Source organism: Paroedura picta, chromosome 4 (assembly GCF_049243985.1).
Source record: "Paroedura picta isolate Pp20150507F chromosome 4, Ppicta_v3.0, whole genome shotgun sequence".
NCBI classification, from domain to species: Eukaryota; Metazoa; Chordata; class Lepidosauria; order Squamata; family Gekkonidae; genus Paroedura; species Paroedura picta.
The window spans coordinates 85,981,679-86,009,440 of NC_135372.1; the positions used below are offsets into that span (position 1 = coordinate 85,981,679).

Below are 27,762 nucleotides of genomic sequence, written 5' to 3' on the forward strand. Positions count from 1 at the left end.
ACGACTTCGCACATAACAACAAGAGTCCTCTCGGGCCCTTCTGTTTAATAGAGTGTTCACAATAGAGGTGCCGAAAGATAGAGCGGCCCGATAATGAGCCCTAGCCAATGGCGGGTTTCATGTTAGCGGAAGTTCAGGATGCGGGTTTCCGTTGGCCTTTTTTTTTTACTCTTAATATTTGCTCCTTGACCAATCCACCTGAGGCGGAAACGATTCTATTATTGTCCTATGTCCAGTGAAGAACCGCCAATACCGGCTGCGGGAGCCAAAGCGGAAGTCCCCTTGTCCAATCAGAGCAGTTGACACTGGTCGTCGGACGACGAAGCCGCCCGGTTTCCTTCCCGTTTCCGGCCAATCCGCCCGGCCGGTGCTGGCGGGTGGGCGGGGGCGGGCGCGTGCGGGGAGGGGTGAGGCGACACTCGGCCTCCGCGGCTGCCATGGCTGTGGCGGGTCCAGTGGCCGGTCAGGTGCCAGAACGGCGCCACCCCCGGCGCCTGAGGCCGCCGCGCCGACCGCTCTGAGACCGCGGGGCGGACCGAGGCGCCGAAGCTGGCGAGCCGGGCGTCGGGGTTGGGAGCTTCTCCCGGGTTGCGGAGCTCGGCGGCCCCGAGCCCGGCCCAGCACAAGAGGATGAAGAAGCGCAAGGAGCTCAACGCCCTCATCGGCCTGGGCAGCGGGAGCGGCGAGCGCGGCAGCGGGAGCGGCGGCGGCGGCGGCGGCCGCAAGAAGAAGCGCCCGCGGAAAGGCTCCGGCTCGGGCCACCGGCTCCTGCGCACCGAGTCCGCCGAGAGCAGCAGCAGCAGCAGCTCTTCGGACCCGGATTACGGCGATGGCTTCGGGCTCCCCGGCAGCCGCTCACGCTTCGCCAAGTGAGACCCGGGAAGCGGCAGGGGCGGGCGAGACTCGGAGGCTTCAGTTTGTGGAGGCAGGGCATGGAGGGGTGCGTGTGATCCGGGGATCGTGTTTAGGGACTTGGACGGGATCGACGCGGAAATGGGGATCACGACGAGATTAGAGTTCATCGTGGGGTGCGGTGGCTGGAGTGGGAGGTTATGACACGAGATAGTTTGAGAGTCGGTGGCATATGCGAGTGGAGGTTCTGGGGGCTGCCTACTGTGCTTGTTAATATCCTCATGCAAAGGTGGGGTGTGGTCATGTGGTCTGGGTTGTCCCCAGTAGGTGGATAACAGCTCTCCAGTTGAATGAAGGGTGGGTGTGGAAACCCTGAACTGGTACCAGGAGGTAGTCTTGGAGACAATGAAGGTTATTAAACAAGAGCTCAGTCGCCATAAAAATGGAAGCACTCCAAGTGAGTGGGAAGTCTGGCACAGGATTTAAGGTGTTATCTGTTCTAATTGGGGTTAGGCTTTCCGTGAAGAAACAAGTCTGGAGGTGCTCTTGGATTTAGGCCTACTGCTGGATAAGATATGGCCACTGGTGTGTGCCCCAGTTAGGTCTAAATTTGATTAATGTAATGTGTTGTACATTAAGACTACCCTTGAGAAGTACTCAGAAATTTCAGTATGTGTAGAATGTTGAGATAAATGTGTTGCAAGGAACCACATCACTTCAGTCTTGATTCATCTACATTGACTCCCAGTTTATTTCTTGGTGTAGTTCAGAATTCTTGTGCTGTCCTTTAAAGCCATATATAGTTTGGGGACAACATACCTGACTGACTGCCTACTCCCTGATGAAGACACCTGACCACTATGGTCATCTTCAGAGGCCCTGTTCTGGGTGCCACTGCTTTTTGAGATTATGTGGCTGGCAATTCAGGAGAGTGCCTTCTTGGTAGTGGCACCAAAATTGTGAAACTGACTTCCCAGGGAGACTTATACCCTTCTTTTGTCATTTTCTGAAAACTGTGGACATTTTTATTTCATTTGGTGTTCCCTTAATGATGGGGTAGTTAGTTTTAATTAGTATAACATCTGATTTTATGTGCATTGTTTTAATTTGCTAGCCACCTTGATGGCCCTTGTGATGTCAGAAAGGTGGGGTGCAAATTTTATAAAATATAAAGAAAAATACACATACCTATCTTCAGGAAGCTTTATTTAGCAGGAGGTTGCTAATGTAGTGCGTTGTTGCTCACAATAAGGAAGTAGTTTAACATAACATGCAATTTGGAAAATAACTTGTGGAAGTCATTGTAATTATGTTGATATGTAATTTACTATAGAACAGGACGTAACAAATTGCATTGAAACTTAATTTTGTACTTCTGGCACCCTAACCGGGTTTTATTTATTGATAGATTTATTTTGTAGATCTAAAGCTTTCTAGTGTCATTCCAGTCGATTAAAGGCATTGGTGGACTAGGAATTAAGATTTTGGGGAAAGCAGCAGCAGTATAGTAGTAACTATAATATAGTAAACTTAAATTAGATTCCAAACGTTAACTGTCTATTTGGGTAAAGCCCTGAGAGAAATTGCTAGTTAGTACTGCATGGAATAAGAAAATATTGTTCACTAAAGTAAATCAAGTAAAGTTCACTAAAGTAAATACCTGGACATGACTTAGCACACACACAACACAAAAATACCCCCCCCCCATAAAACACCAGGTTGGGCAGCCCTGAGAGGTCACAGAAGACGATCAGAGCCATCCCCCTGCAAAAAACTCACCCAATCCAACCACATCACGTAACCCCCCCAGTTAATCCAAAACCCAAGAACTAAGCAAGAAAGCCAGGGATTAAGGTTCCCTAGAATTAAACCATTAGTTATCCAAGAAGAGCCAGCAAAACATCAGACATGGATGGCCCACAAACAGCAGGCACAACATCAACAGGGGACCCAAGGAGGTCAGGAATCCTAATAATAAGGGAAAGAGGCAGGGACAGCGGTGAGAGGAGGTTGGACAAAAGAACGGGCTTGAGATACAATCAAGCTCAGGCCCCTTCTAACCTCGGCCCCATCTCTCGGGCCACTAGAGTGGAGGCAATGATGAACAACCTACCTCCAACACTGATGCTGTGCAACACTAGGTCCATCAACAACAAAGCCTCCACTCTGCAAGCCTCTTTTGCAGAGCAGGGGGCAGACTTGTTGTGCTGACGGAAACCTGGACCAGGGATGGCGAAACAATCGCCCTCAAAAAACTGGCCCCTGCCGGGTTTTCCGTCAACCATCCTTCAGTCGCGGACTGTGGGGCAGGGAGAAGGAGTGGCAATCCTGATCCCTGATAAGATCCCCTTCAGAGCTCTCCCTGTGCCGAAAATCCCAGGAATTGAATGTGTTGGTCTCAGGTGGGGCATAACCGAGAGCGTGGCCATCTGGCTGGTGTATCGCGCACCCCCCAATGCACCCGCAGATGCCCTGTCAGCCTTGCTGGAGGTGGCTGCCTCCTGGACATTACAGTTCCCTAGACCAGTGGTCCCCAACCTGTGGGCCGCAGGCCGGCGCCGGGCCACGAAGGCCTCGGCGCCGGGCTGCGGCTCCTTCTTCCCTCCTCCCCCCGAAGCGAGAAGCTCGCCAGGCCGCGAGCAAATCGGCCGCCAAAGCGGCCGAATAGCTCATGGCCCGGCGAGCTTCTCACTTCGGGAGGGGAGGGAAGAGAAGCTTGCTTTAGCGGCTGGTTTGCTCGCAGCCCGGAGGGGCCGGGAGGGGAAGCCGCGGCCACCGGCACAAACGCGCGTGCGCGGACTGCCGCCCACGCGCATTTGCGCCCCTGCCGGGCACAACCACACATGAGCAGCAGTCCGCGCACGCGCGTTTGCGGGCCTCCAGGCCACCCTCTCCCCCCACTATGCCGCAGTGGTCTGCAGCAAGCGGAAGCTTGCGGACCGCTGCCCTAGACCAACCTTTTTCAGGCTGCGGACCGGCGGCGGCAGGGAGGGCGATCTCCCGGCCGCGCATGGTGCGCATGCACGGCACTCCTGCGCATGCCTGCATGTAGGGGGGGAGGCAGGCGCGGCTGCTGGCGGCCCGGTACCATGGCCTTCATGGACCAGTACCGGGTTGCGGACCGGGGGTTGATGACCCCCGCTCTACGGGACCCAATGCCTCCTGGCGCTTCTCTAGTTGGACTGGTTGGTGACTGGCATGACAGGATGCTGGCCGCCATTGATAAGATAGCTCCCAGATGTCCTCTCTGCCCTCGTCTCAAGTGGGCCCCCTGGTATGCTGAGGAGCTACGCTGGAAGAAACGAGAGCTGAGACGACTAAGGTGATTTTGGAGGAAGAATCTAGAGCATCTTATAGAATGCAGATGAAAGCCTATGAGATGGTGGTGAAGTCAGTCAAACACAACTTTTACTCGACATGCATCACGTCTGCGCACTCATGCCCAGCACAATTATTCAGGGTAGTTCGATCCCTCACTGCCCTCAATGAAGGGCACCAAAATAATAGCCAATTGGATATTAGCTGTGAGGCATTTGCAAGTCACTTCACAGACAAAATCTCGACTCTCCACCATGACCTTCCTCCAACCTTGGATACAGAAAGTGAACTAGAGGCCCCTTGGCCGTCTTTGGAGAGAACACTGAGTTTCTTCAGACGGCTTTCAAAAACTTTAGTGGACAGGATGCTAACAGCAATGAGGCCAACCACTTGCTCACTAGACCCATGCCCATCACGGCTCCTAAAACAACGGAAATAAGAATTGGGGGCCCCCTCTGGGAAATAATTAACCTCTTTCTCACAATGGGAGAATTCCCAGAAGTACTAAAAGAAGCAGTGGTACGCCCATTGCTCAAAAAACCATCCCTTGACTCTCAGAAGCCTGACAACTACTGCCCCATCTTACACTTGGCATTCCTGGGGAAGTTAGTTGAAAGGGCTGCAGCGGACCAAATATCAGTGTTCCTGGAGGAAACTTCAGCCCTTGACCTATTTCAGTCGGGTTTCCGGCCTGGCCACTGGGTGGAAATGGCGTTAGTTGCCCTGATGGATGACCTCCGTCGCCAACTAGACCGAGGCGGGTCAGCGCTGCTTATACTATTAGATCTATCAGCAGCATTTGACACTGTAGATCATGAGCTCCTAGCTCACCGCCTTGCCGATGCCAGGATACGGGGGACAGCTCTCAAGCTGATCTCCTTCCTCCGGGGTCGTGGACAGAGGGTTAAAATAGGATAGGGAGGATCCAACCGTCATCAGCTCACATGTGGAATCCCACAGGGGGCAGTCCTCTCTCCTATTTAACATCTTCATGCGCCCTCTTGCTCAGCTGGTACAGAGGTTTGGGCTGGGTTGCCACCAATATGCAGATGACACCCAGCTCTTCCTCTTGATGGATGACACCCCCCCCCCCCAGAAATCTTAGCCAGATGCCTGAAAGAAGTGACAGAAAGGCTCAAACAGAGTCGTCTGAAGCTCAACCCTACAAAGACGGAGGTCCTGTGGCTGGGTAAGAAGGGACCACGTGAGGAAGTGCACCTACCCAACCTGGACAGAGTGTGTCTAACAGTAGCCCACGCAGCCAGAAACCTGAGGGTGATCCTTGATGCCTCCCTCTCCATGGAGGCGCAGGTCACAAGAGTAGCGCAGCTGGCCTTCTATCATCTACACCAAGCCAGACTATTAGCTCCCTACTTGGCACCAGAACACATAGCCACAGTGATCCACGCGACGGTCAGCTCTAGACTGGACTTCTGCAACTCGCTTTACGCGGGCTTACCCTTATCCTTGACCCGGAAACTGCAATGGGTGCAGAACTCAGTGGCCAGGATTCTCACTAACACACTGTGGAGATCTCATATCCAGCCTATACTTCAACAACTCAACTGGATCCCAGTTGAATTCCGGATCAGGCTTAAGGTTTTGGTTCTTACCTTCAAGGCCATACGCTGTCTGGACCCAGTGTACCTGAGAGACTGTCTCTCCGCCTATAACTCTAAAAGAGCATTACGCTCCACCACTGCCAACTGGCTAGTGATCCCTGACCCCAAACAAGCACGTTGGTCCTCAACGAGGGTCAGAGCTTTTTCCATCCTGGCCCCCACCTGGTGGAACGAGCTCCCTGAAGAGATCAGGGCCCTGCCCGAACTCCCACAGGGCCTGCAAACTCCCGCAGGGCCTGGCATTTGCCTGAAACTGACCACAGGTCTCCCCCCCCACCTCTGACATCCCCTCCATGGCCTGAAGCAGGCTGACCTTTCTAGGGGGTTTAGCTTGTTATGTTGATATTGTTGTGATTACAGAAGTTGTTGTTTAGAACCACTGTGGGGTTGTTATTGTTGTATATTGACTATGTTGTATGTTGACTCGTTCCATGTATCCCCTTATGATGTTGTATGTAAACCGCCCTGAGCCATATGGAAGGGCGGTATAGAAATAAAATAAAATAAATAAAAATAAAGGAAAGAACGGTTTCGTAATGGCGACATTATTTCTGTGCTGCAAAATGTGTTTTCTAAATTATTGGAACATGAGGGGAAAGTGAAGCAAGTAATATTCTTGCTCATCAAGATGCTATATGTAATTTTTTTTTTTTTTTTTAGTGCCAAGTGGCCAAGAGTTTGATAACAGTAAAGCTTCATAAAACAGTATTTCCAGACGAATGGCCATAATTTGTTTAGTTTTTGTTCATTGACTGAATACAGTAACATACTATATTATGTTCAGTATATTGAAACAAGTTGTGCCATTTTTGTTAAATACTTAAGAATGAAGCTGAGCAAATTAAGTATTTTGTTTTTTAAATTTAGGACTGACTACCTGCGATGCTGCAAGTTTTGCTACCCATTGTGTGCTTTTGTTATTCTGGCTGCTTGTGTGGTAGCTTGTGTTGGTTTGGTGTGGATGCAAGTTGCTCTCAAGGAAGATCTGGACGCTTTAAAGGAAAGGTTTCGTACCAGTAAGTACTAATATCACATGTCTGTCTTCTTTATATTCTAGAATAAAGTTGGCATATTTGTTTCTAGCTTGTCTAAGCTAGCAAGATCAATGGTTCACTGCCTAAAGTGAGCAGCCTTTTGAAAGAAAGTTATTTGTATAGTCCTTAAATAAGGAAAACACGTATTTTTGATCCCTCATTATCCATCCAAACTGTTAATTGACAGATATTTTAAGCTGCAAATATCTGGAACAACATTTATTTTTATTTATTATGATAATTATATTCTACTAGCTTCAAAGCCTGTTCCTAAGAATGAGCCCTGAAAGGGTCCCCTCCACTGGCCCCTGGCCAGACAGCTTAAGGTGGCTTTGGGTGGCAGCTTGCAGCCAAATCAAGTGGGTGGGCGGGGGCTGGGCAGCTTGTTAGCAAGGCCGAGACAGAGCTCCTTAGCAGGCAGTCAGCAGGCCGGGAGGCCCTCATCAGCAGGCCCAGCCTAGCAGGCCAGGAGGCCCTCATTAGCAAGGCCTCCACCACGACCCTTTGCCTAGGGCCTCTCCCTTTACCTGCTGCTGGCTCCAGGCACTGAGGCGTCTGAGAGCAAAGAGGCTAGAGTCCAGGGACAGAGGGTGGGAGCCACAGGAGTAGGGCCAATCTGGCTGCACTCTGATTGGCCCTATTCCAACTTGGACAGCCAGGCACGTCCCACCCCCTAGGCTGTTTCAGAAATATATAGAGGAACAACAATGGATAAGGATTTATATGCCACCAGTCCCAGTACAAAAATAACGAACTGGGAGGGGTGGGTCCCAGTGAAGAAACAAATTAGAAAAATACAAATGCAGTGGTAAACCAATATGGCAATAAAATATCCAAATTGGACTTATATAGAATCTTCTCTCTTCAGTAATTCTTTATTCTTATTATTTCACACAAGTCCTGACGTGTTTCGCCTTACAGCTTTTTCAAGGGACAATGGTTTTTATATTTAAGGACCAACTTCAGCTTATTAAGGAATCTCTTGACAGAGTATAAGGTCATGCTAACAATAGCTAAACTTAGCTTGCGGAGTTCCTGACAACTCCCCCCTTCCCCAGCCCGCCTTTCCATACATTGGCTCCAGGTGATGGTGTAATGGCACACTGGAGGAGGGGAAGATCTTCCACCTGGCCTCAACCAAGGGCCTGGCAGAAGAGCTCCTGCAGGGCCCTCTGGAGGAGATTGTGAGAAGTTCAGTTTGCCTGTGTGGATATGATTGAATCTGCTTTTATTTAGTAAATATTATTAGGGCAATGGGATTCTTCTTCTGGTCTGAGGTTTTTCAATTTTCCTAACATCAAGTCTGCTTTCTGAAGCATTCTGAAAATTTGAACTTGGTCTGCATTGCAATAAGATAAGTACACTGTGATAGCAAGACTTACTAACTAGATCAGTGGTTCTCAACCTTCCTAATGCCGCAACCCTTTAATGCAGTTCCTCATATTGTGGTGACTCCCCACCATAAATATTATTCAAGTGTTCTTTCACTGAAATTAAACCGAAATTGACCAAAGGCGTGAAGATCCATTGTTCATGATTGTATATAAATTGGTTATAATTTGCCCTGCGAAAGGGCCGTTTGACCCCCCAAATGGGTCCCGACCCCCAGGTTGAGAACCACTGAACTAGATGAATAGGAGACCACCTGAAGAGCTTTATGAATGCTGGAACTTCTTTTTAAAACATGTTAAACCTTAATGTAGTGGATTAAGTGCTAATTTTCTGTTCTTTTCTTCTCTATTGTTAAATGAATATTAAAATTATTTTAAAGTGTGCTTGGAGAAAAGCAGTGAGCAAAAGTTACAGTGGATATCAGAAAGGCAGCCCTAGAGATTGTGAGCATACAATATAAGGCCTGTGCTGAAGATTTTAGTTGGCAGTCATGTACATGTGGGAGCAAAGTTTAATTACTTCAGTGCGATGTTTCAACAATCAAATGTCAGACCGAGCTGTAGTTATGAAAGCAGTGTACATGCACCTGCGTGAAACAGGCATTGTGTGTGTTTACAGATGTTAGTGACTATTACCTTTGTATTCTAGTGGAGTCTAAACAAGAATCATCAATCCAAGAAATCCCTAGATTGTCTGAAGATCTGCTCAGTAAGCAAAAGTACCTGGAGAAGATTGAAACTGGAGATAGGGGGTTAAACAGAATATGGGTAAACATCACTGATATAAGTAAGCAGGTAAACATCTGTTCAAAGAAGGTTGTGTGAGAAATAATTTTAAAATGAACTATGGCCAATGACTATTAATAGTAAAAGCTATTAATGCTATCGAGTTAGATTTTTTCATACAATAGAAGGCAAGCTTATATGTTTAATAAAGTTCTTGAATAATGCTGTTAAATCTGTAAGATGCAATCTTATCACACATAGCTGGAACAAGTTTGCTCAAGCAAAATGTCCCTAGTTTTGAATTCTCTGAAAAGGTTCTGCTAAGGGGATTCTCTAGATCAATATACAAATGACCATATGTACTCGAGTATAAGCTGATCCGAGTATAAGCCGAGGCACCTAATTTTACCACAAAAAACCTGGGAAAACTTATTGACTCAAGTATAAGCCAAGGATGGGAAATGCATAAGCTGCTGGTAAATTTACATTAATTGAAGCATCAGTAGGTTAAATGTTTTTGAATATTTATTTCAAAGAAAAATAGTAAACTAGCTCTGTAAGTGCAAAAGGGGGTCAACAAGAACAATATGGTATCAACAATAACTTTAAAAGTGCAAAAACCTTAGCTCAATCAGCAACCAATCTAAAAGATGACTCAAAATCCTTCATAACTGGATTCCTCATCATCATCTGCATGTCCAAACAGAGCTTCAGCTGTAGCTGATGTGAGGTTATCAGCATAGACTGAGTTTGCAGTCATCACCATCACTGCTGTTGTTCTCATACAAAGCACTGTCTTCACTGCCATCCATAGCATCAGAAAGCAAGGATGGAGTGTCACATGAATACCTTCCTCCTCCTTAGCAGGATTATCACTTGAACCTACCCTACTGACCTCCACTGAAGGAGCTCAGGGTGGCCTAAGTGTTTAATCCATGCTCAATCATCACAGGCTCTCCCATCCAGCCTCCCCCCAACAAATACAGAAAAGTCAGGAGGATGAATAGCTGCTGATCTTTGTACCCTGCTTTTCACTAACCAAAGGAGTACAAAGTACAACAGCTACCAAACTTGGAGAATGGACAGCTCTAACTACAACTACAGTACCCCCCCCCCAGAACAAAACACGGAAGTAAAGAACTGTAAAACTGAACACTGAAAGAAAACTGTAAAAATCAACTTTTAAATGGGACACAACGCCAAGAAGAAAAGCCAAACAATGCTGCCCCTCAGATAAAAGAAGAAAGAAACACTATGAGAAAGAAACAGTGAATCCCAAAGCACCCCGAAAACCCTCCCCACCCACCCCCAGAAACCAAAAGAATAGTTTGGAAAAAGAAAAGTGAAGGCAAGAGGAGAAAAAGATCAGAGCCCCTCAGTTAAACCTTTGATGTCCTACAAGCTGCCGGAGCAAGCTCGGCTTACAATACTGGCTGTTTAAAAGAATTTATTTTAATTACCTTATATGCCCGAATATAAGCTGAGGGGGGCTTTTCCAGTGTGGAAAAAAATGTGCTGAGAAACTAGGCTTATACTAAGAGTATATATGGTAACCAACTTTCCCCTGTAGTTGATCCAGTGGAGCATGGGCAAATGATACCTAGTTTTTCATCATTGCAGTCTGTTGTGAACCATAGGTTATTTGTTGAGCACCCTCCAGCTTTTTACACAGGCTTTTTATGGCATGCTAGGGAAGGGGAGACCAGGGAACATTCATATGTACAAACTGCTTCCATTCATTCATGGAGAAACTCAGCTGATAATGTGATCAATGAGTAACTTTTCTGAATATTCATATAAACTTATTTTTGTGATTAATTTCTTCCTTTGCTCTGTTTTGCAGTACTTGTACCAGTGCGCCCCCCCCCCCCTTTAATATGTACTAAATATGAACCTGGGTCTGGATTTAAACAAAGTGTAATTTGGTACAGTTCTATAAAATTGTTGCAGAATTACTACTTAGAATGAGTTATGGGAATATAGTATAAGAAAAACTTGAAAGCTAACATACATACTCAATTTAATTTGAGCATTGAATATGTTGGTAGTTCTCTTTCTTGGCTCGGAAGGCCTATATGATACTACTTCCAAAAACAGTTCAACAAGAAAAATTGTTCTGTTCCAGTTTATTTTGCTGTTTAATCCATAAGAACATCTTCCTTCTGAACTTAATCCTTGAGATGAAAAGACATGGTTTGTATCACATCCTTGTGGTGAGATGAAATTAGGGATCTGTCCTTTCTAGTCTATATTTGATGGTTGTGAGTTACCTTACTACCATTCCCTTTTCCCAGTGGTTTCTTAATCAGAACCCAAACTTTGAGTATATATACCAGGTGTTGGGAGTCTGACATATTGGTAACCCTGTTAATGTAGCCCCCCCCCACACACACACACTGCCAGATAGTGACCCTGCTTTGATTTCTCCAGATGGTCACAAATCTCACATTGGAGTGTGACAAGTTTTTGATTCTCAAAGACTTCTGCATTCACGCTGAGGTGTCCATGTTGGCCTGGTTCGGGATTTAGTGACTTCTGTAAAGCCATCAGGCTGTCTCTAATACATCATTTTCACTACTAATATGTCAAGATATACCCTTGATTTGGTTTTATGATTTTACTTGAGGTTAGATTATTCAATAGTACAACTAGTAGCTGCCCTCTAATCAATGAATTACCATTATTTAATTAACTTTAGGTTTATGGGTGCAGTGCAGGATTAAGAATACATTAAATTTTGTTTACCTTCAGAGGGTGATGGATCCAGAATTATCCCTGATAGTCTTGTGGCACTTCCTATTGACATGGCTGGCCCTAGTCTGCCCTAGGAATATAGAGGTGACTCTGGTAGCTAACACAAGCACTTCAGAAGGCCTTTCGTTTCATAATTATGACCTCCTTGAAGGAGGCAGTTCAAAACTGCTCCTGAAAACTCCCTCCCTGGCCATGAATGACTTGATATTCCCTTGGTTAAAGGGTGTAAGTGATGATATGGGGCTTTTTTTGAGATAAGAGGAATTGTCTAGTGTTATTTCACTCTAGTTTCTGTCCCTGCTTCATTAATGAAATTGTTTTGATTGCACTGACTGGGTAACTTAGAGGTATGAAGATCAGATGTGCATTTCTGATGCTAGTGGGCTATTCATGCCTGTTGATACCTTGGCATTCTTCTAGCCTGAACTAATCAGATGGATATTGGAGGCACCTTACTCTGCTGTTTTTATTCTTGTTTGGCTGATGAGTGTCAGATAATGATTAGGAAGGAAGGGTATGATATGAACTAGCTGTGTTCCCTCACTCAGACAAAGAATGTTTTGTCCTTTTCTTCCTGAACAACCCTTTTATAAATTTTCTTCTTATCTGAAGATTTTTGGCTGTCCCACCCTGTCACTTCATTGTATTTTGATTCTGGCTCAACCCACTTACTTGAGGGAAAAGGCAAGATCTGAAAATGGCACATAAAAAGCTTTTAAAAGTTCAAAAATAAAATCTTTTATTCAATGTAGAGGGGGAAAGGTCAGGTAGAATGAGGGGTAAAATGTCTAATAAATCATAAACTGTGAGATAATTTGTATGTTTCCAGCAAATGAAATTTAAAGTTTTTCACAAAGTTTTAGAATCTTAGAATTTTAAAGTAATTATTATAAATATTATAGAAACTATTTTATTTATGGGATTTTTTAGGCCACCCCTTTCCTGACATCAATAAATGGGCTCCCCTATGTGAGCATTGGGGGTTATAATTTTAATCTGGACCTACTGAACCTTGGTTCATGGGGAGTTTTGTGATGGAGCGGTTTTCATCATTTTAGGAGTTTTTAAGTAATTTATAATGGGTTTTATAGTTTCAGAACATTTCTATATGTTTTTAATATTGATAGCTGCTCTGAGACTGTTGCAGGAAAAAGGCAGCCTAAAAATCCCATAAATAAAATAGTTTCGATAATATTTATAACAGTTACTTTAAAATGGCAATATAAAACAAAATAACTGAGCCATGGTAGGGGATATGTACCTTCAAGAAGCTAGTTTACCACTTTGCTACATGCTGTTTTAGTTATGTTTATCTATTATCAGCAGCACCCACTGAGAGACAGTGAATGAAGTCTTCATTAATATAATAATATATGCATGTCCCTTTGTGGTTTCAGATATCTTTATTGGTTTCAGCAGTGAATCATCTCAAAGCAAACATTAAATCTGCTTCTGATTTGATTAATCTTCCCATCACAGTAGAAGAGCTTCAGAAAGTAAGTACTATATATGCCTTATTAATCTAAAACTTTAACTCTTAAAGCCAACTATTAAGAAACAAGAGATATGTATGACTGAGATGCTGCTGCATGGCTTTGACCTAATATTTTACCTGTAATATTTTAAAGACTAGATTTAAAGCCCATTTTAATTGAAAATAAAATGGGCGCTAGATGCCATAGGACCTGGCCCCGACACCCAAAGGCTTCTGCGTAGGCCTGGACTGGATCCGTGGGGCTGCAGAAGCCTTTATCTTCCTCCCCCCAGCGGATGACAGAAGGCTGAAGCGGGGCCGGGGCTGGATTTGGGGGAAGTGGCCTACCTGTCTCCGGCAGCGTTGGGTCCTCATGGGCCGGGAGCTGCGGGGACGCTGGTTGCGGGCGGGCCTGAGGCGGCTGACCACATGGCGCGTCACGGGAGTGGCGGCCAAGGCGGTGGGCCCCGGCGGCGACGGCGAGGACAAGGCAGCGGGCCCCGGCGGCGACAGCGAGTGAGCGGGAGCCTTCGGCCGGGCGGTGGAGCGTCGTCGCGGGGAGAATTCGTGTTGGGCAGGTGTTCCGGCAGGCCCCGGCAGCGACGGCGACTGATGGGAAGGCTTCTCCCGGCCGGTGGAGCGGGCCCGCCACGTCTGCGAGGTGGCGAGGCCGCTCCAGCGGCCGGGAGAAGGCAGCGGGAGGCGACGGCGAGTTAGCAGCTGCCTTCTCCCGGCCGCTGGCTGCTCCAGCAGCTGGGAGAAGGCAGAGTTGGGCGGGTGTGCGGGTGGACGTGGCGGCCCTGCTCCTTTCCCCGCATCGAGGCAGAAGCAATGGTGGTCAAGGAGGCAATGGGGGGGCGCGCAAAGCGCGCCTCCCCATTGCTTCCTTGGTCCAGGATTGACACTCAGAGGAGCGAATCAGGAGCCGTTTCGCGGCTCCTGATTCGCTCCTCTGAGTTTTTATCCCGGACAGAGCCCGCCCTAACTCCTCCCCACCAGCCCTTACTGCTTTATTTAGTCGCCGCGGGCGGTTTAAAGATAGTCTCAGTATGCATTCTGCTTTTAATTAAAAGCTGCTTCCTTTGCTGTGACTTGAAAAAAAATACTATTAATACTTTTGCTGTACTAGGAAGGAAACTTCTAATTCATATTAAATGTATAGGAACAAAATCAGAAGATGGGGATTTATAATCTGGTCTGCAAGCTAGTTTGTCTGCTGTCTCAGTGGAGTACAATGGTTACTGGATCCAACCAGGTTCTTTTTACTTGGTCTCACCTCTCCATACAATACCTCTCAATCATCATGGCTTTTGTCCATGCAGATTCCATGATCTTCAGCATAGTCTTTTTAGTGGTTATAGGGGACCCTTCCTGCTTTCATCAGCAGATGATCTGGTTGGAACTAAGTATGAATCCCTAAGGACTACTTATATTTTATATTGTGCATCTCTGAGGGATATTTCATGTACAGCAGTTTGAATACTTTTATATGTAAATTTGTATAGCCAGAGGATGTATCTTATGGCATATGTGTAGACAGATAATGTAGTTCTTAATTTTCCTATTTGTGCCAAAATAAATACTTGGCCATCTCATGAGAAGGAAGGACTCCCTGGAGAAGAGCCTAATGCTGGGAGCGATCGAGGGCAAAAGAAGAAGGGGATGACAGAGAATGAGGTGGCTGGATGGAGTCACTGAAGCAGTAGGTGCAAACTTAAATGGACTCTGGGGAATGGTAGAGGACAGGAAGGCCTGGTGGTAGAGTGGTAGAGGACAGGAAGGATCATTGTCCATGGGGTTGCGATGGGTCGGACACGACTTCGCACCTAACAACAACAACAAAATGCATGTGATTATGTAAAAGCTGCTTTTCCTATACTGAAATTATTTATGTTAAGAATAGTCCTGAGTCCATGAAACAGTCCTGAGTGGATCATGCATTTCATATACAAAAAATGTGACTTACTTGGTAAATTACATATTTATCAGTACCTTACATTTTATCACTTATGATGAAATAGACCTTTGCCATCTAAAGCTTCCCCCACCAAAGGTACATTAAGCTGCTCCAATGCCTTAATTGCAGCTGTTCTGGAATTAACAAATTTTTTGTATATCACATTCTTAAGAATATTGCCATTATGTGTCTGGGACTACAAAAGTATTATTTGCTTATTTGTCCTAGAGTGTTGCTACTATAGGAAGCACTGTAACCAGTGTTCATCACGATGTTGAGACTCTGCAGGGAGCAATTGAAGAACATAAGAAAATCATAGAAACACTGCAAAGTGATATGGTAAGGACATGTACAGAGATAATATATACTGAGAGAAAATATACTTCATGTATGCCCACTGTGCAATCCGGTATATATAGTAAGGAGTTATGAAAGTTTTCGGTAATATTCATGAAAAAATTGTTAATCAGGACTGGAAAAAATATTTCAAATTCTAACCCTTAAACTATTAAATCTGAGTTCAGTAGCACCTTTAAGACCAACAAAGATTTATCCAGGGTGTGAGCTTTTGAGTGCAAGCACTCTTCCTTGCACTCGAAAGCTCATGCCCTGAATAAATCTTTGTTGGTCTTAAAGGTGCTACTGGACTCTGATTTTGTTGTGCTGCTTCGGACCAACACAGCTACCCTTAAACTATTAGTTATTTGAAGATGGAAAATGTATGCTAAGACTTCATGTAGGTAGTTGCCTAGGTAACTGATTCTATAAAAAGTGTTCTATGTTTTATTCTGCTTTTGAATGGTCAGTAAGAAGTGCAACTGAACTGATATTTTACATCCAAGACACTAACCAGCAGTTTAAGAGCCACGTGCAGTGGTTCAGCAAAATTAGGCAAAGTTAGGGAATTTTTCCCTGTTAGGTGGATGAATATCCAGATATTTGGGATTTTCCTAAATTTTTTTTAATAGAATGAAAACTCACTGTGTTGGGTTCAGGAAAGCCTTTAACAATAGTACTAAAAAATTAAGAATGAAAACTCACTGTGTTGGGTTCAGGAAAGCCTTTAACAATAGTACTAAAAAATTAAGCAAGGCAATATGAATTATAAGTTTCTTGAATATTTGACATTGAGGGAACAATAGTATGTAGCATATAACTACATACTATGTGACTGCATTACAGGTATACTGTCTTCAGACATGTTGACGATATTCAGACATCATGACAACTCCCAGTTTTTATATTACCAACATACATAGTTGATCCTTATGCTCACACAGTTGGTGTAGTAGTTAAGAGCAGTAGCCTCTAATGTGGAGAACCGGGTTTGATTTCCCGGTCTCCCACTTGCAGGCAGCTGGAGGATTTTGGGCCAGCCATAGTTCTCTCAGAGCTCTCTCAGTCTCACATATCTCTCTGGTATCTGTTGTGGTGAGAGGAAGGGAACATAATTGTAAGCCACTTTGCAACTCCTTCAGATAGTAAAAAACAGCTCTTTTTTCATCTTTGTATGTGCAGCTGAGGTTGGAGATTTCCTAGTTCAGAAGATATTGTGGTTTTACTATAATGTCCAAATGGAGTAGTCCTTGTCACAGACCGTATTAATAAACTGAACTGAACACATGGGGCAGTAAACAAAGAATACTTTGTTTCTTGGGTTGCAAATCAGTTTTGAATTGTAGCTCAAGCCTGAATGCATTCAGGCATCATAAATTATGGCTTATTTGTGCAAACTCTGGTAAGTCTGTCAGGTATACATAACTTGATCCTGTTTGTGTGTAAACCTCTTCTCTATATTGCTGTTTCTGTAGCCACATGTTAAGAAGGGACAGTGCAAAACTGTTTTGTGAATTCAGTCTTTGCGACAAGCCACAAGTAGTACAGGCTAGTTAAAGAAGCAGCTATAACCAGCTTGAATTTTGAATGATTTGTTAATTGGCATTGAGACAACACAACTAAATGGAATTGATTAGACATCACAATAAATCATAGTTAAATGCAGCAAACTCAGATTTCATGTTTGTAGACAAGAATGCAGCCACAGCTTACCGTATATACCCGCATCTAAACCGACCCAGATATAAGCCGAGGCACCTAATTTTACCACGAAATCTGGCAAACATTGACTCGCATATAAGCCGAGAGTGGGAAATGCAGCAGTTACTGATAAATTTAAATTAATTGAGGTTAAATGTTTTTGAATATTTATTTCAAAGAAAAACAGTAAACTAGTTCTGTCAGTGCAAAAGAGGGCCAGCAAACCAGAGCAGAACAACAGTACCTGAAGTTGGCAACCTCCTACAACAAGTACAACAGCTACCAAACTGGGAGAATCGACTACTCTAACTACAGCTACAGTTCCCCCCCAGAACAAAACACTGAAATAAAGAACTGTAAAACTGAAAGAAAGAATTGTAAAAATCAACTTTTAAAATAAACACAACCCCAATAAGAAAAGGCAAACAATGCTGACCCTCAGAAAAAAGAAGGAATAAACATTAGGAGAAACAGTAAATCCCAAAGTGCCCCCAAAACCCACCTCACCCCACCCCACCCACAGAAACCAAAAAGAAATAAAGGCAAAAGAAAAAAAAAGAATCAGAGTCCCTCACTCAAACTATTGTTGTCCTACAAGCAGCCCGAGCAAGGAAGCTCCAGCTTGCAAGAGGTTTGCAAAGCAATGTAACGATTGGCTGACTGGGAGCAAGCTGTTAGTTCAATTACCTTATATACCCGCATATAAGCAGAGGAGCTGCTGTGCTGAAAAACTCGGCTTATACACAAGTATATACGGTAAGTGTTCCTGTTCAGATGTTAGAGTCAACTGTTATGAATTTCAAGCTGGATACTTTCAATTTCAGCTCTGTTGAGAGTAAGGGGGAAGAAGTTCTCAATCCACTTACAGTATTTGAGGAATTGGAGAAAAGCTTTCAGTCCAAACATAAATTATCTCATTCTCTCAGAAACTAATCAGAGTTAGTATTGAAATACCAGGACTGCCACAGTTTTGTGCCATTAACAAAGAGAACTAATATGTTGTGTGTCAAATTCTGCCTGGCTTTAGTTATTTTCCTAATTATGTCTTTGAATGCTTAAGCTCAGTGCTCCAAGATGAAGAATTAATGTGAAAAATACATGTTCATGTTTTTTTCAGAGTGAAATCACAAAAAGTTTTAGAGGAAAGCAGATGTCTCCAACTTCCATTTCTGTTCCTCAAATAAATGACAAGAATCTGACAGACATTTGTAAACAGGTACTTCTTGCTTGCCAATTTATGTGTATCTAAGATGTATCCTTTTTTAAATACTTTAACTGTGAAGGTTTTGCAGTGTTGTACTCATTGCTTAATGTTACTATTTGAAACATAGAGATTAGTAGTAAGACTGAAAGTTATTTTTGATGTGTTAAAACCAGTGACTGTCAGTGTTTGAAAGTAGATGTAACAGCAAGAAAAGGAGAACAAATAATTAAATCTGAATACAAAGAATTAATGTTCATGTTGTTATGAATGGTAATAGTTGTCTTGATTGTTTCAGTGGTAAAATTGCATGACAGTACCCTAAGTAGCTATTAAACCTGGTTGCTAGTCACTCAGAGGTTAAGGCTCTTAAGTATAGACACATAAGCAAGAAAATTATTTTGCATTGTCTGCAAAGGCTAAATATTCTCTGAATATAGTTTGCATTAATATATGTGCTTGCAGTTTGCCTTTATAATCAGTCTTAGAAGAGCACACTAGTTGAAGCCTTAGTTCCAATTTCAAGCAATTAAAAATAACCTTATATAAGAAGTTGTGCAGTTTGACCATCAATATAAACCATCTTTATCTCATGCTGCTTACTTTGTGTAAACATACATAGGATCAAAGGTCAATGAAATGGGATGTACCCACGATACTGAAGACACTTGCTGGCTTTTCTTCTTGCTGTTTCTCTGCTTCCACATTCCAGTAATGAAAATTGATATTGTGTTTAAACAGGATAACCAGTATCTGCATGCCTCTCTAGAGGAGGTAAACTCAACTTTACTATCATACCAGAAACAGAATGATTTAAAACTTTTCAATATGGATTTCACAGTCAACAATTTAAGCTGGAGAGTTGCTTTGTTAGAAAATCGTACGGAGGGTTTGAGTAAACTGGAGAAAAAAGAGAACCTGACCCTTGCTGTGGTAAGTGTCCAGCAACAGAGCTCCTGAGAAATGAAGCTTTACAAAATGGTAACTCCTGCCACAGACTTCAGTATACCAGTTTTGCTGCACAGATAATGAACTGTGTCAAAATCCACTTCTTGAAAGTTGGTGAAAGGTGAATCTTTCTTGGCATATGAAATGGTGGGGGAGGAAAATAATGAAGAAAAATTATTACCTTGGTATCTCTGTGTTCCCCGGTGGAATTAATGACCTAATACAACAACTATATCTGTCACGGAATAGATTGCAGCTGCCTCACCCTGGATTGCATAATAATCTTAGATGTCTCCTTTGTTGAGTTTCTGTGGGTTATGATAATTATAAGCAGGTGAACTTTGAACATCCATGAGTAATGTGCTGCAATTTTTACAAGCAATTACATAAGGACAAGTTGTAATATATGTGGACAAAGTACTGATCATGTTGGAAAGAAGCTTCTTTCTGAATCATTAGTGTATTTGTGCAGCTTCTGAAGACACTAAGATTGTGCATTTTAGATAAACCTTCCATAGTCAGTTGCTGAGGTAGAACTTATGCAAAGTCAATTTCTATCCACTTTATCTTTTTACCAGGTGAAGACTTCTTTTTCTGACACTTTTTTTTCCTTGAGCCTTTTGGGATTGAAAACAAGAAACAAGTAGACTTTTGGCTAGTCTGAAGGTTTGCATGGCCACTACACACACACAAATAAGGCTCAATTTCCCTATTTCTGCTTCTTTACATTTAATAGGGCAGTGATGGGACTTCAGGAAAAAAGAAAGGACACATTGTGTGTAGTTGCTATGGTGGGTAGAAGCCCTAGTTATACAAACAGCTACATGGTAACCTGTTGGTGCAACTGGAATTCTTAGCCTTTTTAGATTCTGGTGTATCAAAAGAAGATACAAAAAACAGTTCATTTGTACTAATTCTCAACTGAAACGGAGCTTCAGTAGCTATAATAGCACATATGCATATTTCAAACATACTGAGACAGTCTCCACATGGCCAAGCACAGAGGCGTTTCTATATTGCAAGATTTTATTTCCAAGTCACTAATGGGGTGTCTGATTGTCCTCTGAAATCATACACTGACTCTTGGGGTTTGATCTGATCAGCTGCTGCACTATTATAGCTGATATTTGTGAACAGTTTCAATTTTATTTATACCTTTATTTTTAATTGCTGTATTTTTAATTGCTGTAGTAGTAGTTTATTAATACAGTCAATTACTAGCAAAAATATGTGTGTGTATGTATGTGTATGTGTCCGTCCTGCGCTTCCGCCTACACTGGCCAATTCAGCCGCACCCAGCAAAGCTGGGGGCAACCAGATTGGGCCAGCCCCTGGAGCGCTCGCCTCATGGAGCCGGCCATGAAGCATGCTGCCTAGCTGATGAGGATGTCGCTCCTCTGCTGCCTTGCCCTTGCCCCAGCCAGCAATCTGCCCACCTATGGACATCTCACCCCAGCTACCAGCACCTGCCTAGCCTGCTGCTGCACCTGTCTGCTGGTGGCTGCCGCAGCGGCAGAGAGGTGGCAGCTGAGGATGCAACAAGGCAGCGGGGAGTCACCAGGCGAGGAGGTAGAGCCAGTGCCACCAAGGAAGTGGCAGGCAGCTGGCAAGTGCTGCGGTAGCAGACTCCAGGCTGCGAGGTGATAGGCGCGGCATCAAGGAGGCGGTGGTGGCAAGCCCAGCGCTGCCACCGCACATACCCATCAGGAGGCGAGGCCGCTCCGCGCCTTGCGGAGCTGCAGTCCCCGTAAGCCTGCCACATCCCCCCCAAACACCTCCCCATTAGCACCTGCTGCAATTACGTTTGCAGCAGGCTTTTTACCGTCTGTGTGTGTGTGTGTGTGTGTGTGTATACACATACACACATACAGTTGATCACCAAATACAAAACAAATGTTTAATTTTTAATTGTTTATTTTAATGAGCTACAGCTCTTTCAAGTTATATTTTCTTTAGAGTGTGACTAACCTTGATAGCCATGATAGGTAGGAGTGATTTTTTCTCCTTAGAGGATGGCCAAAGATGTCAGCTGAGTATGAAAGGAGACAGGGTGTGATTAGGGTGACACAGATCTTTTCTGCACTGAAACTGCCAAGATGTGATGCTGCCTTGGTTTTTTGATCTGTACCCAGTTGCCACAATGTTTCTTACTTCCTCACTGGAGTCTCTTGTCTCGCGTATCCCGCTGTTTTGTACCTGATTTCTGCTTCCTGATGTGTCAGCCGATTGATCAGAAGTCAGAACTTCTAGTTTTTTTTTCCTTTTTTGTCTTGTCAATCAGTGTCACATGGCAGAAACTTTCTTTTTTTTTATTGTAATGAATTTTTTTTATTTTCATAAAGATAGAAATATAGGATGCAACACGAGTTATTGATACAAAAAGCAGTAAATAAAATATAATCATCATTTGAAAATATACCACCCCACATTGACTCCACAGTGATATAAACTTTTGCCCAAAACTCTAAGAGCCATGAGTCTAAGAGCCATCCACATTTCCACTACATTAAAAAAAAGGCCTGTTTAGATATACAAAAGAAAAGTTATTATTAATCAACTTACTTGAGAGATCGTAGACCTCACGTTAACTTCTTGATACAATCTAAGAGCTATCCTGGCAGATATTTCTAGGTTTAAGTTAGATGCTTAACATTAAACATTTCTTATAGAACAGCATGAGTTTTGGCCCTGTATCAATACCCTGATGAAGGGAGAGGAAAGTAGGGCTTTGCCTTAAAGATGTACAAAGAAAAAAAATTACAAAAGGATTTCATAATTTCTCCTTATCCTTAATACAGATACATCTACAAACCATTTATACTTGACCCATTCTAAGAGCCATCCTGACAGGTATAAGTTGAGAGCTTTGCATTTTCTACAGATCAATATGAGCTTTGGCCCTATAACAATACACCAATAAAAAAAATAAGGGGGGAAAGCCCCATTTTATATTTCCAACACTAACGATTATATTACCTATATGCCTACTAAGGAAAAGAAACAAGAGAGAAAAAAGGCACTGCTTCCCCTTTTTCATAAAAATAGCAATGTAGGATACAGTATATGTTGTTAATACAGAGAGAACAATATAAGCTTTCAGTCTTCTATAGCTTCTCCTTATCCTTAATTCTTATACGTCTACAAAACAATTTATACTTGACCCATTCTAAGAGCCATCCTGACAGGTATATTTTCAGATTTAAGTTGAAAGCTTAACATTAAACATTTTCTACAGGTCAGTGTAGGCTTTAGTCCTAGAACAATACACTAATAGAAGAAAGAAAAAATAAGGGGGGAGAACCCCATTTTATATTTCCAACACTAATGATTATATTACCTATATGCCTACAAAGGAAAAGAAACAAGAAACAAGAGAGAAAGAGACACTGCTTCCCCTTTTTCATAAAAATAGAAATATAGAATACAGTATAACATTAAACATAAAACAATATGAGCTTTCGGTCTTCTTAAGGGGGTCTCATCTCGAGGCTTGCTACATCTTGTCGTTCCCGTAGACTTATATTCTGTCCCATTGGCCTTTGGCGTAGAAAGTGCAGTTGTACTCTTTCCTGCAGAATATGCATCGATAAATCTTGAGGCCGTTGCACCTCCTGGACTCCAGTATCAATACAATTTTTTCCCCAAAGAGCTCCTTTAAATCGGTTACTTTCACTGCAGATCCATATTTCTTTTGATTGATTTTTGTACACTGTTGCTTTGAGATGGCTTTATGTCTTTTTAAAAAGGGTGTCCTTATCTGGGCTGCAGAACTCCGGCATCCCATTTTCCGTCTCCAGAATTTCAGATTTATCTTCTACTGTTGGTTTTCCACCTTGTTTAGAGCTGTCATCAGCCACTGTTATTGATCCATCATTCCTGTTAAAGACTTCTTCCTTGGCATCTTGGATCTCCTTGAAGATATGAATTTCAGATTTCTCTTCTGCTGTTGGTTTTCCACCTTGTTTAAAGCTGTCATCAGCCACTGTTATTGATCCATCATTCCTATTGGAGACTTCTTCCTTGCCATCTTGGATCTCCTTGGAGATATTTTTGACCAATCCATCTATAAATACTTTGTAATCTTGGGTTTGTATCTCTATTAGATGAGCCAATCTTTTTAACATAGACATGTTTTTGACTTTAAAAAAAAACGGCCTCAAACAATTTTACAAGTGACCAGTAGAGGTCCTCTGTTTTATCCTCTGGCATGTGACGTATTGAAGTCAGTTAAGGCAGGTATTCTCGTGCTGGCACAGAGTTCTCGTGAGATCTTCCCATTCACAGCTCTTATCTCTTATTTCCGAAAACCAAAACAATTACAATAAGAGCTTTTGCCAATTAATTCGAGTTGATTTGAGTCCTCCTTCTGCTTAGTTAGGAGAATTAGCCTGCCTCATAACGAGGTGGCTTCGGGCAGAGCAGAGTAAGAGGAGGGGGGAAACAAAGGGCTTTGTTGCAGGAAGAGAGACGGAGAAAAAAAAACGAGAGATACTTGCAGTAAATGATGTTTTGGAACTCAGCCGATGTCCTCCCCTCAGTTCAAAACGTTCATTTGTGGTAAATCATCGTGTAAGATTGAAGCAGATACTTTAAGATTAAAGAAAGAAAAGAAAGTCCGAGATAGAAAATGGCAGTCGTCCTCTGGACCTGGAACGCTGACAGCCTATAATCCAGGGAGATATACTCCCTAAAGGATTGGAGACGGCCCCAAGAACTTCCTGGGTAGAAAGGTGAGGTGGGGTTTGCGTACCCCTCCTCTTTTCTGCCAATTGCTTGCACAATTGACCCCTGTCAGGCTTCAGAGATAGCAGAGCAGATGCCCTGCCACCCTCTCAGGATGACATCTTTAGCCACACCCCACTGCCTTGAATGGCATGAATGGCAGAAACTTTCAATTGGCTTCCAGCGCCACATTTGAGCACCTCCTCTTCCCATCCACCCCCTTCCAAGGCTGAAATCAATCTAGTTTAATTTGTTTTTAAAGAAAAGACTGGAATTGCATTAATGAAATTCCAGTACACTTCCCCCACTCCTCTACTAATATATACAGTAACAAGTATTTGTCTGCTTAATTTTATAAAACTAACAACCAGCCTGTGTTTTAGCTTGGTGCCTAAAGGACAGTTGAGCCTCAAGGGGGAATGGGATTCTCAAAGTCTGAGATTGCCTCTGTCAGTTCAGGCTGGTAAAAGCTGGAAGCGACTGTGACCAGAGTTGCACTGCAGAGCCAAGTGAAAGCAGTGGGGGTGCCCTACTGCTTTGGAGCCAAGGGAGAACAGCGGGGCCATTGCCTCTTTGGCTCAGCCATCTGCACTTCACCTGTCTGGGCTTTCTGAGGGCATGTGTGGAGGGCAGGGCTCAGAGCTCATTTCCTCTTTCAGGGACTGACACTACCCCACAGCACTCCCCACACCTGGCCTGCTAACCTGCCTCCCCCACCCTCTGTGATGCCCCATTCCTTGCCTCCGATCGTATCAGTGGCACTGCTTGTCCAGCCCTCCCTTCCTTCATCTGCCCCTTCAGCAGTTCCCTCCTTGCCCCATTCACTCGCCGGCTTGCAGGGCTGGGAATGAACCTGGCATAGGCTCCCTCAGCTTGTGGTCTTAAAGGGCTGGGTGCATATTTCCCTCCCTCTCTTCCATCAGCAGAGAGGTTTTCACTGGGCTCACATTCTAAAAGGGCTGACTGGCTCTGCAGGCCCAGCAATCGTGGTGGGGGTGCCCTTATGCTCTCCCTCAGATCCATAGCACGGATGTGACAGAAGCAGTGCTGTGGAGCCAAGGAGAGCATTTAAAATATTTTTATAAGGTGTTATTGCATTGTTACATAATAATCACTTATAATTTTTTTAAGTGTTTCCCTTGGCTCTGCAGCACAGCTCCAGGGCAGGAGAAAGACTCTAACCAGCATTTTAAGTGGGTTGAAACAAAAGGGGAGGAAGATGGAAGTGACACTCGGGGCAGGGGGGTACGAGGGTGGGGAAAGCTCGCTTGGGACATCATGGATTTTCTATTTCCTGATGGCCTTGGTGCAACTTTCTGTCTCCTGTGCCAAAAATGGGACAGTGGATTTATCTGCATTCCTTTATCATGGGGCAACTGACAGATGGCACAAATGTTATCAAGAAAGGGGAATTAGGCCCACAACCAGACAAGCACTGAACCATCACAAAATTCCTTGTGTGGAAAAGGTCTGAGAATTATTTCCTTTATTTCTTTCTCTCTCAGATTAGTATTGCTATTTGTTTATTAGTTGAATTGCTGGGAAAATGTTTTAGTATGGCTACAGTATAAGTAGTAGTAGGAAAAGAAGCATTTGAACTGTCCTACTGTGAAGCAAAAACAAGACCTATCAGCCACAGATGTACTCCTGTTTATCCTTTCCTGCATCTTGCTCCCTTGTCTTTCTGTTCTTGTTTGCCTCCTGTGCTAGGCAGCAAGTGCTTAGTGACTGGAGCTGCTTTCTTATATTGTGTAAAGCAGGGGTCTCCAACCTTTTTAAGCCCGTGGAGCTCTTTGGAATTCCCACACAGTTGGTGGACAAATTCACAAAACGACTGCCTCAGGTGGAGGAGCCCAACTACAAATGGTTGCCTCAGGAGGTGGAGATACACAGAGAGGAAGCGGAAGTGTAAGGAGGATGTGGGGTAATTAAAAATACACTGGGGAAGAGTGGCATGAGAACGTAAAACAAACACTGTACCACTGAACCAGTGCCATTTTACTCTGCATAGACAGTCAGATCTTCAGTGGCAAATCTGAAGTCCTAGTTGATGGGAACCATGGCACCCATGGGCAGACCGCACTGTAAAGCATCATATGCATTAACATTGTTAGTAGTAGTACTTTTACTGCTAGGATCTCATGTATACAGACTACAAAACATTTTTGGTTTTATTGGCAAGATTGCACTACATTCTTACTAGAATTTGGCTTACAAGATTCCTGCTCCTCCCCACTGGTACTTGTATTTTTTTTTATTATTACCACTATTGTAATTATTTGAATGCTGTGCTGTTGTGTTTAAATGCTATTTGAGATGTAATATAATGGCACAACATAGCCTACTTGCTGATATGCCATTAATTTCCAGCCTGTCTTCCTTTCCTCTGGTCAATTAAATATCCAACCCGCTTTTGTCTGCTGCAACTCAGACCTTCCTGTAGGCTGCCAGTACTCATCTATGCACAGAGAACCCTCTCTGGTATTACTACCTTTCCTTCATGTAGATTTTTATATTAGTCTTTCTAAAAGTTTCTCATGCAAATACAAGGGACAAAAATACCTAATATTTAAAGGGCATTTTAATATTTATGAAACTAGGTTTCTGTCGTCTTTGGATTTTTTTTGAGAATCTAAACTGTTTAGCCCTTTATATACTAGAACTTGCCTCTCTCTTGCAGGTGGGTGACTTAACTACCTCTCTGAATATAGAAAAAGAACCAAGAAATGAAACAACTTCTGAAAATGTACAAAATATGGAGGTAACTAAAAAAAAACAAGAACTAGTTTCTAAAATAAATTGCCCTTGTATTAAGAGTTTTGTACTGATATTCTGCATTTGCCCCCAAAGACCAGAGGGCAAGGTAAAGAATTCAGTTTGGGGAAATACAGTAGAGAATCACATTATTAAACTACTTAACTCTTTTCATCTGGACTTTGTCATGAACACTAGAATCCTCTTACCTGGGTATTTTAGAGAACAAGATATGCATTGTGGTTTAGAGAGTCTTATATGAGAAACTCCTGCTGATGGTTATACAGTTTTTCATTGATAACTTTCAGTATCGCTTTTTGATAACAAACACAATTAATGTTTTCATTGTAAATAGAGATGGTTAGAGTGGTATTTTTCACAAATTAGCCCTTGTACATTAATACTATTGTGTGTGGATTCCTGGAACAGTGAAACTTTCCTATGGTGTACTTTGGGAAAGTGAGGTGTCATTAGTTTTTACATTTCATATTCCTTCTCCTACTGTGGGATCCTATATCTGCATAGCTAATTCAGCGAAACAGTTAATTATGCAATTTTAGCACTTCGTATGGCAAAAATGGAGTCCAATAGCACCTTTAAGACTTAAGAAAAAGATTTATTCAAGGTGTGAGCTTTCAAGTGCATACACTCTTCTTCAGACTAAATGAACAACCATCATAACTGTGGAGATACAAAGCAAAAGCAAATTGTGGCAAATTACTGTATTTGCTAGCATATAAGACTACTTTCCCCCCCTGAAAAACGTGCCTCCAAGTGGGGGGGGGTCGTCCTATACGCCAGGTGCACTTCAGTTGGGATAGACATAGCTGCCCATAGTGGCCTCCCGATGCCCGCCCAGTGCCCATAGTGGCCTCCCAGTGCCCGCCCACCTCATTCTACATACCATCCAATATTGCGTGGTATCCAGCGTGGCTGCGGTGAGCATCAGCAGCGAGACGGGTGCCAGCCTTT

The 27,762-nt window shown here is 43.4% G+C and overlaps 1 protein-coding gene across 1 annotated transcript in view; it reads left to right on the forward strand.

The window, feature by feature from the left end:
• Positions 1-390: 390 nt before the first annotated feature.
• EFCAB14 (EF-hand calcium binding domain 14) overlaps positions 391-27,762 on the forward strand; it is a 40,145-nt gene continuing 12,773 nt past the window's right edge. Inside the window, exons 1-8 of the mRNA XM_077333842.1 lie at positions 391-869; positions 6,660-6,808; positions 8,867-9,012; positions 13,095-13,193; positions 15,357-15,467; positions 18,283-18,381; positions 19,108-19,299; positions 26,717-26,797. Of these exons, the coding sequence (XP_077189957.1) occupies positions 631-869; positions 6,660-6,808; positions 8,867-9,012; positions 13,095-13,193; positions 15,357-15,467; positions 18,283-18,381; positions 19,108-19,299; positions 26,717-26,797 (1,116 nt within the window). The 5' untranslated portion in view covers positions 391-630. The remainder of the gene's footprint in view (positions 870-6,659; positions 6,809-8,866; positions 9,013-13,094; positions 13,194-15,356; positions 15,468-18,282; positions 18,382-19,107; positions 19,300-26,716; positions 26,798-27,762) is intronic.